At 39.7% G+C, this 11,356-nt stretch overlaps 1 protein-coding gene across 3 annotated transcripts in view; it reads right to left on the bottom strand.

The window, feature by feature from the left end:
* Positions 1-275: 275 nt before the first annotated feature.
* Positions 276-11,356, bottom strand: part of VPS35L (VPS35 endosomal protein sorting factor like) — a 46,890-nt gene continuing 35,809 nt past the window's right edge. For all 3 annotated transcript variants that reach the window (XM_041401707.1, XM_041401706.1, XM_041401705.1), the window contains exons 27-31: positions 8,094-8,233; positions 6,342-6,507; positions 4,461-4,579; positions 1,977-2,123; positions 276-1,495 (exon numbers count right to left, since the gene is read on the bottom strand). In XM_041401707.1, the coding sequence (XP_041257641.1) occupies positions 1,397-1,495; positions 1,977-2,123; positions 4,461-4,579; positions 6,342-6,507; positions 8,094-8,233 (671 nt within the window). In that variant the 3' untranslated portion in view covers positions 276-1,396. The remainder of the gene's footprint in view (positions 1,496-1,976; positions 2,124-4,460; positions 4,580-6,341; positions 6,508-8,093; positions 8,234-11,356) is intronic.

Here is an 11,356-nt window from a genome sequence, read left to right as displayed (position 1 = left end):
AATAACAGCATTGAACATCCTCTGTATTTGAACTGTGCTCTGGCAGTTGGATTTTCCATCAGCAGCTGTTATCTAAAAATGGAAGTATAAGCATTTTGGAGAGTAGCACCAACAGAACTACTACATTTTTTTATCTTTTAGGACAACTTCACTTTCCACTGTAGTTTTCTGCAATGGACTGCTCTACCTGAAAGCATCTGCCTGCAGCAGAAAACACACTTAACAAAAGAGCACTTGGTTCTGAGGAAGTGAAAATTATGCTGAGACTCCATCTGAAGGGGTTGCCATGAATCCATTCCTGTATCTGGGAAGAGGGAGATGCTCTTCCTGCAGGGTCTAAACTTCTTGGAGAAAACCTTCTCCTTTAAAGTTCATTTAAACCATCACTACCACAACATGAGGCTGTTCTGCACTACTGCTCTGTGTTCAGCACCAGCTTCCACCAGCCCTTCCAGGTTTTGGCTCTTGTTTTACTGAAATTCAGGCAGTTAAGGTTCTGTTTTCTCTTCTAGTTTGAAACAAATGCTGAATTTGAGCTCTCAGCTACTTGCCTGGCAAGGAGAAAAAAAACAACCACTAAACAAAAGTAGCAATAGATAGAAGATCTCACCATGGTTCCTTACCATGGGGCAAAAGGGGTGAGAGTGAAATTTTATTAGAAATAATAACAGTAAATGTAACTAAATTCCAGAAGGGTAAGGTGATAGATTTGTATACACAAAGAAACTCCCCCAGAACACACAGATGAACTGCAAATTGTTTTATTCAGTGATAGGTACTTTGCAAATATAGAGGACTTTGCATAATTTCCATTTTCCTTTGCAACACTTAAAGATTCCTTCTATTTTACAAAACACCACTGGACTAAAATGAAAACATAAACATGTCTGTGTAAATGTGTTGTAGAAATTAGAACAGCAACACCTCAGCCATTTTTCTTTGCTACTGGAACCAGCCAGGCAAATGCTGGCAGCATCCCAAAGCAGACAGATAACTTAGTCTGTTACACTGAAATGCTGCTTTCTGTAGAGGAGAACGAGTATTCTGCAAGAGGGATGAAGTTTTAAGGCTGTGAACTCATTTGTACAGATTATCTTCCTTTTTTGTTAAAATTACAACAGATCTCAAAAGGCTTTTGCAGCCATGAGGTTCAAGATAACTGTTTTCTGAATGTAAATCAGCATTTAAAAGAACAATGCTATGGTAAAACTGGATACAGAAACTCAGGTTAAATTATTGCACTCAGAACAGTTTTACCTTTGCTGTGCCCAAGTAAATGTGCCTCAGTAAGGAAAGTAACAACACACTGCACTCCTGCAGTGAGAGTGCAGATCAGTGACTTCTGGCCTTGGTTCCGTGCTCCCTTGTGCAGGTGGCCCCTTGGAAGAGGCACTCCTCAGGTCCTGGACTGCAGAGGAAGCCGGAGGGCCAAGTCTGTGAAATGACTCATTTCAGGCTGCTTGCTCCTCCTCTTGATGTATTCCAGGGTTTTCACCTAGATTTGAAAAGAAAGGTATTTGGAGATTTTCAGTGGCTCATTTCATAGCCATCAGTTCATCTTTGTGAAGGTGTTTTATCACGCTCATTATCATGTATGTGTTTCTTAAAGGCTCTCAAATGCCACTTTACCAGCTTTCACCAGGCAGTTCCTCCACAAAATAAAAATGCAATATTTATCTTAAAGCTAGTTTTCTGTACTGAACAAAAAGTTAAGAACAACCAACACTTTCAGGTTCCTTAATGCTTGTCATATCATACTATTAAAATTCTAGCAAGATACAGATACTTGAAGTAAGAGAAGCTGCTTGTTCATTAAGAAGCATTTAGAAAAATAACTTGTTGGGGTTTTTAGATAATTTGATTGTGAAGAGATGAGGGTTATTCAGATCAGGAAAATGCTACCTTTTCCCAAATAAAGAGTGGAAAAAGATATTAAGAACTAAAACCTCTCTGCATTATCTGTCTCCCTGCCTTACCATAGTCTTGGTGTCAGCAAAGCCATGCTTCTGAGCAAGATTCCAGAGATTGACTGAAAGCTGGTTCAGTCTGTTGTTTCGTAGGTCCCCATGAGCCAGGATGGTGTTGAAGAAATAGAGTGCCAGCTGGCTCTGCCTCTTCAGGGTCTAGGTGAAAACAGAAATATTCCCACTGTACACTCATCCCAAAATACCCAGCTTAACCTCAGCAGCTTCTCTGAACCCTCAGAAGTTCAAAGGGCACTCCTTTTGTGACACACAGCAATAGTTACAGACATAAGAACACACTCAGAGTTTTCATATTCCACTCAAAATGCAGCAAAGCACTAGTTGTAAATCAACATAAGCTGCTGTAAATAAAATAATTACTCAAGACTCCTACATCTCACAGCACTTTGGCACAGCACAGTGTGTAGGTCTGGCACATTTACAACTCCAGACTCCCTTCCACTGCATAGAAATCACGCTCCCACCAACCAACCTTGCACTCAGAGCACCTTAGCTGTACATTTTTAGAGAGACCACTGTCATCAATCTAAATTAATGCAACTTCAGGCTTTTTTTCCCCCAGTCTATTCTACTTTATTTATTTAACCTAAGATGTTTTTTTCCCTGCTATTCTTTCACTGAAACTCTGGTGATATGAACATATTTGCACCATATTTTTAGCTACTTCCCCTAAAATTGCTGAGGAGGGAGACCTTAAGAAGCATAAGAGCAGTTTTCCCCCACAAAACAGAGAGGATTCACTGCTACATGTTCTCTTGACCACAAACAGCTTGAACTTTACAGAACTGTCCAGAACAAAAAATTTCCATTCCAGCACTGTCACACAAATGAAGCATTCTCTAATACTGTGAAAAGACCACACTGTGTTAACAATAAAATGCATTGTTCTCTTCTAAGTTGCCATTTTGGTGAAAGGATTTTATTGTGAGAAGAATTTATTTTCCTTTATAGCTTTTAAAGGAAATGAACCAATAAAAACACAAAATCATTAGAGCCTTGTTCATTTAAATGAGCAGCCAAGAAGATGAATAATAAAAGGTCACCAACACTGAAGCAATCCAAATACCACAGTGATTTTATGACGAGCTTTACTTTAGCACAATTAGAGATCTCTGACAATATTCTCATCACTTCTATTTCCTCAGCAGCAACAGCTTCCTCAAACAACTATTCATTCTTACAAAGCAATTTTTATCTAAATCTCTCAATGACTTTCACTCAACAAAGCAAAACAAATGTCCCTCTTTGTAAATAAGGATGGACAGAGGAGCAAAGCCAAGGCTGCAGAGGCAAAGGCAGGCCAAGCACCTGTATCTGTGCTGCTCAGCCTTAGATCCAGTTTTCTGTGCAACAGCAGCCTCAGTGAACTAACACAGGGTCTCCCTACTCAAAGCATGCTTGAAAGGAAAAAACAAACAAAAAAACCTCCCATGGAGTTCAAGACCTATAAACATTCCTACCCACAAATTCCATATAGGAGTCAAATGAAAGAAAATCCCTAATATACAACCCACATTCCTGAAAACTTGAAATTTCTTTCCAAGACCTGGAACATTGGACATTCTTAGCTGTGCTAGAATGGTTGTTTCTGCTGCTACTTTTCTGAAAAAGAACTGCTGTTCCCTGAGGTGATGTGCACAATGATGCAGAGGATTTGAGCAAAGGGTATTTTCATCTTGTATCTCTGCCATTGCTCAAGGAAGGACAAACAGGATAGCAAAAGCAGAGAAAAGGCTAAACTTAGCACAGTGTCCTCTCAATATGTATCACTTAACACATTCTGTATTGGCAAACACTCTGGGCTACTGTGCAAATAGCCCATCTAAAAAATTCCATCCAATCAATCACGCCCTGCCCTCCCATTCCAGGCCACCAGCCACAGGATTTCTATCAATAGAAGCCATCCAGTAAGGGCTGACTGGGAAGCTGTCCATTCTCAGAAACAGGTACATTAACAGAACAGTGAGTTCTCATTATTTCAGCAAACATCAGTCACCTGCCTTTCACACACAATCCATTAAGCTAGATTTGATCCCTCAGAGCTCCTGAATTCCAATCAAGAAATCCAATAAGCTGCCTAGAGTTTTCTTTATTTTATATTGAACAAATATACTAAAGTCAGACTAAAGACAAAACAACTATTTCCTTCCTCTGTACCTCTCTCCTGACATCATCTTAGTGCCTGGGATCTGAAACTTTTATAATTACAGGTGGCTTTCATTGTATTTTCCCCAGTAATAAAACTAACTGTGAATTCTCACTTTGCTCATTACAGAATTGGACATCATTAGGTGTCCACCACAAGTCTGCCTATGTGATGGTCTCACTTTCTAAACAAGTAAAAATACCCAATTTCCTTTTGTTATGAGGTTCCTGAAGCTTTTGACAAGACCAAGTCCTGGTCAAAGGTGGTCTGTTTCTTTAACTCCTAATTACTTTTGGTTCTGTATTGACTCAAGCTGAGTAAGAACATACCTCCTCCTTTCCCAGGGTTTTCAGGTGATCCAGGATCTGTGACACCACTGTCTCACTCAGTTTATTAAGTTCAGCCAGGAACTTGGAGTCTCCACCATACAGAGTATCATTGGAATCAACTGCAGAGATGAAGTCAAGCTTAGGTCTGGCCAAAGAGCTGTACATTTATTTGCTATTGGAAACATCATATATTGATAGAAGACCACATTTGGAAGTCATAAAATGACTCCATAAAATGACCCTCCTCCATGAAACACAAACAGAACTGGTTTTTAAGTGCCTACCATTGGTTGCCTATTATGCCCTTTTGATTTTAGGAGCAAAACACTGAGAAGACTCTTTTAGCTTAAAGCCAGTCCTGTATTCCTGGATGCAGCCAGGCTCACAAATATCTCCTAGACTCAACGTTAAGCAACATATCATGTCAATTTTCAGGTTTCCCACAGAGACAGACTCCCTGCTCCCATCACTTTAGAAGAGTATGGCCATCATCTACAATGGCAGCAGCACCAGGCCAAACAATTTGTGTTTTATTTACTGAGAATAACCAGATTTGCAAAAGAAACTGCTTTTTTTTCCTTAAAATAAACCCATGATTACCTCAAAGTGATGAATAGAAATTCAGAAAGTGTATTTTCAGTTTCAAAGACCTTAAAGGATTCTTAGGAGGGAGAGAGCTCTTCAAGTTTTTACAGCTTATATAATTGTGATTTTAAACATGTCTTTTGCCCTAATTTATTTATGTTCTATTAAGAAGAAGGACAGAAGAAATTTTTTGGTTTAAATATATTCTAGGTAAATCAGAAAGTACAATAGATGAAAGATAATTCCCTGTTTCCAAGTAAACTTCATTTTAAGAAGCTAGAAAAAACTCCCATTGCCCTGCAATAGGGGGAAAATTACTAATTTATATTTCCATGCTTCTCTCCATTAAAATCTAATTAATTTAGATTTCTCATCTTGGGATTATACAGCTATTTTGGTTATACAGAAAATGGAGTGAAAGAAAAAGCTAAAGCACACTTCCTTACAGAATTTGAACAGCAGATTTACTACAGGGGAGCACTTCCACTGACAGCTATTTTCTGTGCTGCTAACTGCAAGAGGTGTTTTGTCATGGGTGGTAAATCTGTCAGACTGTTCACCAGAACTGCAGAACACATTCCAGGCTTCCCCTCTGTGAAAGTCTGTGCAACAAAGAAAAAGTCAAACCATCTTGGCCTCTCTGACTCATTAATCTTCAGGATGCTTTAAAGAATTTTTATTTATTACTCTACCTTAATTTAGTAATCTATAATCAGAAGGCAAATATTGAAATTTTAGAGCATATATCAAAATATTCCAAAAATTATTACAAAAAATATGACAGCTATTTTTCAAAAGGTAAAATCTTTAGAATTTTCTAGCTATTCTGAATATTTTTGTAAGTTACTGCAATTTCCAGAACTCAAAGCCTGCCTTCAAAGCAGCAAATACATAATTTAAATAATGAAGACTAGGCTTTACATTCTGAAAACTGGATAAATGTGGATGAAACACCAACGATAAGTATAAATCAAGTTGATGATTTAGACTTAAATAAAACCCTTCATATGCATAATCTTTACTTGAAAAGTTCACGTTTATAAGCATTTGCACCAACAGCACCAGAAGCAAACTAAGTAACCCACTCTGCACAGATTCACTTTAAAGAGCAGACTGCACCTGTTCAGAAGCCAGCTCCTGGATTATTCTAAATTACAATACCTGGAACTGGATAGAAAAATAATCCATCCTGTGAGCCTGATTACCACTGGTCTTCATTAACTGGCTGTGGTGATAAGACAATACTACAAATGTCCTGGTGGAATGCAAGGAGCCAGAGCCCCCCTTAGGTATTACCTTTATCTACATGGTAGATAAATGCTTCTTGAGTCATTGCAGACAGCAGATGCAAAACATTAGTATAAATCCTGACTTTGTCATCACTGTTATCCTCCCAGGTGTAATCCTGGATCACATTCAGTAATCCTCGCACAAGGAACAACACTCCTTGCTCTGGGTGGTCCTACAGAGAAGAAAAAAGATAGATCAAAACCAACACCACATCTCTGGAACAAAAATAGGATTATTTTCAGCCATTCAGTGGTGTAGAGTCACAGTTTGAGCTCCATAAAAGCAGAACTACAATATAATTAAAGCTGACAGCTACTTTTCTTAAGTGGGCTTCCTGCAAATCCTTTGAATTTTTTTTCCAGTTTCCATCTAAAATGCTCATTTGACCCATAAGCAGAACATGATCCAGACAGCCTCCACAGACAAACTTTGAAATGCTTTGTTTTGTAGTCATGGGGGAGCAGTAGAAAATTAATTGTCAGCTTCTTAACAGCTAAGCCTCTAAAATTAAACACTGGGTAGATTTCGTTATTAAAATCGTATCAGTAAGCTGTAGTGTATTACTCATATAATTATGAGTTTCAGAAGAACTCCTACACTGGGAAGTCAGTTACAGACAATCAACAATCTTTTCACATGAAATGAAAAGAAAGACTCTGCTTTACAAAAGCTGGGAGTTTTTACCAGCAGCTTTAATACTGCACCAGCTAATTCAGCTGGCAGTTGGAGCAGTGGCACCAAGACACACAGGACAAATCACAGTCTGCTGGGGACACTTCCTTTTGGTATTCTGTAAATAGGGAACAGAGTTAGGGAAGCCAGATTCTGAGTGCTGGCATCTTGTTGCAAGTTATTTTTCATGACAGAATCTGAGAGGTTGTATCCCTCCCTCCTTCAGGCACCTGCTCATGATCCCAGTCACTCCACAGCCTGATCCCTGCAGTCAGTGACAGCAGTGACATCCCAGGGCAGCTTCCCCTTCCCTTCCACCTTTCTGAACAGGGGACACCCCTGCCACTGCAACAGGGGGAATGCACAGCTCTGACAGCAAGGATCTGAACAGCACCCCACTGAGTGCTGCTTCACCAAGCAAAGGAAAAAGGAAGGAGAAAACCATAAGGGAGGTTTCAGTGAGGAGGAAAAACCACTCTCTCCAAGAAATGAATATACAGGTAATTTACAATTTCCCCTCATATTTAAGATATAACTGAAAATATTGGAGAGAAAATTACATCTCTCTCTAAATTTGACAGCTAGTTAAAAACTGGAAGGGTGTAGTACTTTGTGAAATATTCATCAGAAGAGGAAGGTTATGCCAAAACACATCTTCTAATTATTGTTTTCACTCCAATGATTAGGCAACCTATACCAAAGTAACTGTAAATAATAGCAACTAGAGCTCTGTATTTTTCCCCTCCTCATGTATTAGAGATTTTTGAATACTTAGCTAATAAACCAGTACATGATGTTTACACAATTAAATGATGGTGAGATTTCACTCCACCCCAAATCCACGTCTAGTGAGAGGTGCTGCTGAGAGTGGCAGTGCTGTGCCTCCACTCCACACAGTTGTTCTGCCTCCCCATTTTGCACTGGGGCGAGTGATTGTGCAGTCAGTGAGCACAACAGTTCACCCTTTCACAGAAAACTAATCCCTGCATTTCCCACTCCAGAAGCCCAGTCTGCTCTAAATTTTTAAACAGGAAAGTCAAAATAGTCTATACTAACCTGTGTGCCATTCATACAGACTCAACTTACCGGAACAACTAATAATGTGGAAAAGAAATTACACAGGAATTCCAGGAGGAAGGCATCAGAAGGTCGCATCTTTCCATCTACACTGATCGTTTTTGGCACTTCAGGAACAAGGCTCACTGCAGCTTTGAAAAAAGCATCAGCTACAAAATAAAAACAGTTGCTGTTATATCACTCCAGCTGTGATGGCAGCCATGCCTGTAACCCAATGGTTGCTTTGAATTTGTTTCAAAATTCAAAGAAATTACAGAAAATGAATGTGCTGAACTGCAAAGAAACCCAAGATTCAGCAGTGGTCTGATTCTTGAGAAATCTGTTAATTTGAATGATGCTGTTCCTCCAAAGGAAGTTCCCACATCACTCAAAACTTCTGAAAGTATAACTTTTCTCCTTTGCATAACATGGAGACAACATCATTTCATATGTATTGCACATATAATAAGAAATTAGCACAGGACTCAAAATTGACTTAGCAAAGCAATGTTTATGCCAGGAGAATGGGGAATCCAAAGTGGGGAGAAAAGGTTCATGCTATCTTGTTCACCAATTCATTCACAAAAGGCTGTTAAGGTCTAAGGAAATACCAACAACTTCATATTTGTAATTATTCATAAACCCTAAAAGTAAAATATTAATATAGTACCAGAACCTGGGGTAATGCTGGTTACCTAGATAAAAGAGTATTTTCCAAGAATCACAATACAGGAATTAGAGAAACCATCCACCATTACAGCCTTGGCAAAATAGCTATTAAGAGGTTTTTCATAACTCTTTATTATGTCTCTAATCTTACAAAAACATAAATTCCAAACACTAGAACATCTATTCTTCAGTTTATTAATATTCACAAATTAAAAGCAACAATATTTTCCCTCTTACACTAGAAGCCCTCCTATATATGCTGAGTTCACAAAAAAATTTCTGACAGCAACGTTGTTTTGCACTATCTTGGCCACATTTCAGAATATCCAAGTACCCACATCCCACTCAAGCTGTGGAGCCATATACTTCAAAGCATCCTTCAGAATTAATATTGTATCTTTATTCTGCAGGAACAGAGACCCAGGCCATGTAATCAGCTTTTATCAAAAGCAAAAGGAGAATTCTTGGTGAAAGCCAAGAGGTGTTATGTGGCTGGGATGGAGATACCACTGACAGGCAGGCATGGGCATTTCCAGGAGCACAGCTTGCTCTGGAAAAATTCATTTGAGACTCCAAGCAAATTTGCTAAATATAGTACCAACTGATATCTAATTTAAGCTTATGAGGAATACCAGAGAAACATGTGCTTTGGAAAAACTGTAGTTCTTCTCACTCTTTTTTTTTCAGCACACAAGTGCTCAAGGACTTTTTAGTGCTCAGAACACAGACCCCTTCCATCAAACATTGTCCTTCCTTTTACTCTGCACATTTGTTTTGAGGTGAAAGAAGGTTTATTTCAAACAACTTATAAGTTTAGACAGCCAACCCAAAGGAAGGTAAGTAATCTTTCTCTGCTTTATTTGAGGAAGGAAGGCAGCAGCAGATGTTCATTCTAGCACAAGTAAATGAATCGCTGTCACTTCCACAGTTGTCTCCGAAAAAAAATAAAAGTGCACATCCCACATCACCATACAATAAAAACATGTGACCAGACAAATGAAAAAATGTGCCCTAGAGAATAGTCTGCATACCAAAGTACCCATGTGTGTGCAGGGAATGCTCCTGCCTTCTGGAGTTATTTCATAACAGGACGAGAATGACCTGTGCAGCAATCAGCATCCACAGTGAAAGAGAGCTGCAAAGCACCTCACCCTAATTTACTGCCTGCTCTCCCAGCAATCACAATCCTTCACATTCTCCTCTACACCTCTGCCACAGTGCAAACCCAAAACCTCTCATGTTCCATTTGAAAACCTGAAATTGATTCAATTTAATGAGAGCTGCCTCCTCATGTGGCTGAGCAGCTCCAGAGCCAGGAGCTGCCTGGTTCCTCGGGCAGCTGAGAGCAGTGCCCAGCTCCCCACAGGTGCTGCCACACCAGGGACCTGCCCGAGCTGCCACCACCTCCCTGGGCTTCCATCTGTGCCCTCGCTGTCCCTGGCAGGCACAGCTGCTGCCCCACGGCCACAGGGTCACCCTGCAAACCCCCCTGTCCCTGCCCCACACAATGGGGACACTGAGGCTCCTGCCCCACACTTCTGATCCCTGTTCCTCTTCCCTCTCCTTCCCCCACTCAGTGCAGCCAGGCAAGCCAAAAAAGCAACACAGCACAAAGCAGTTGTATTTCACTTTGGTACATCCAGAACTGGCAAAGGAGAGAGAATGTGTTCATTCTGCAGTAAGCCCTGCCAATCTGTGCTAACCATTTTATGCTGGAACACTAAAAGCACATTTATCCAAGATATATATGCTTCATAAGGAGCAAAAATAAATGCATATTAATGCAAAGGTTTTTGTTACAGACTGCAGAAAATGACCTGTCCTCTAAACATTACCATCCTGGCAGAGAGGTGTCAGAGTATGCATTACATGCTCTGAGTTTGGAGAAAAGGCTCACTGAAAAGGTTGTGACAGACATGCTGTTTTTTCAAGTATGAAATGAGCATCAGTGTTTAATTCTGAGTTACATTAATTATGGGGTTATGCAATGATGGTTTCTCTGTATCTTTAAAAAGTCAATTTTTAAAACTGTTACTGCAGAGATGTTTTAAAACAAAACCATACATCACTTTTCCTGGCTTCCAAAAGATATAAGGAACCACTTAAAAAGCACTGAAAACCACGACAATCTTACGTTCTTGACTAAACAACCAAAAAGAAGATTAAAAAGGCTTCTTCTGATGAAGGATGCTGTTTTCTTATCTGCCTAAAGTACAACACTGCTGCTCAAGTGAACCACTGCTCAAGTGGATAAGGGGAGAGCAGCCTGTGCATTACAACAAATCACCACGATGGAGCCTTCCCTGACTGCTGTTAATATCTTGTGCAGTGCTCCCAGTGTAACATACTTCATGCTTCACTACATTCATCCTTTCACAGCAGCTCCTTCATTTTGGTTGACCACAATCCTATAAATCTTTCCCCCAAGCACACATGTTGACCTTCAGGCTACAAAAACTAACAGCCTCGGATATCCAAGTCAGCACTTCCAGAATTAGCCTCCTACAGAAGAAAAAACAAGTGAAATTGGTGCTGAATGTTCTGCTCTTGACAATATTCACTATGAAACATGTCCATGTTTAATTACACCTACACACAACTATATGTACCTCCATATATTTCTA

Source organism: Onychostruthus taczanowskii, unplaced genomic scaffold (assembly GCF_017590055.1).
Source record: "Onychostruthus taczanowskii isolate IOZ18803 unplaced genomic scaffold, ASM1759005v1 scaffold19, whole genome shotgun sequence".
Taxonomy (NCBI): domain Eukaryota; kingdom Metazoa; phylum Chordata; class Aves; order Passeriformes; family Passeridae; genus Onychostruthus; species Onychostruthus taczanowskii.
Note: the sequence above shows the minus strand (reverse complement) of the source record. Positions and strands in the feature narration are given on the sequence as shown.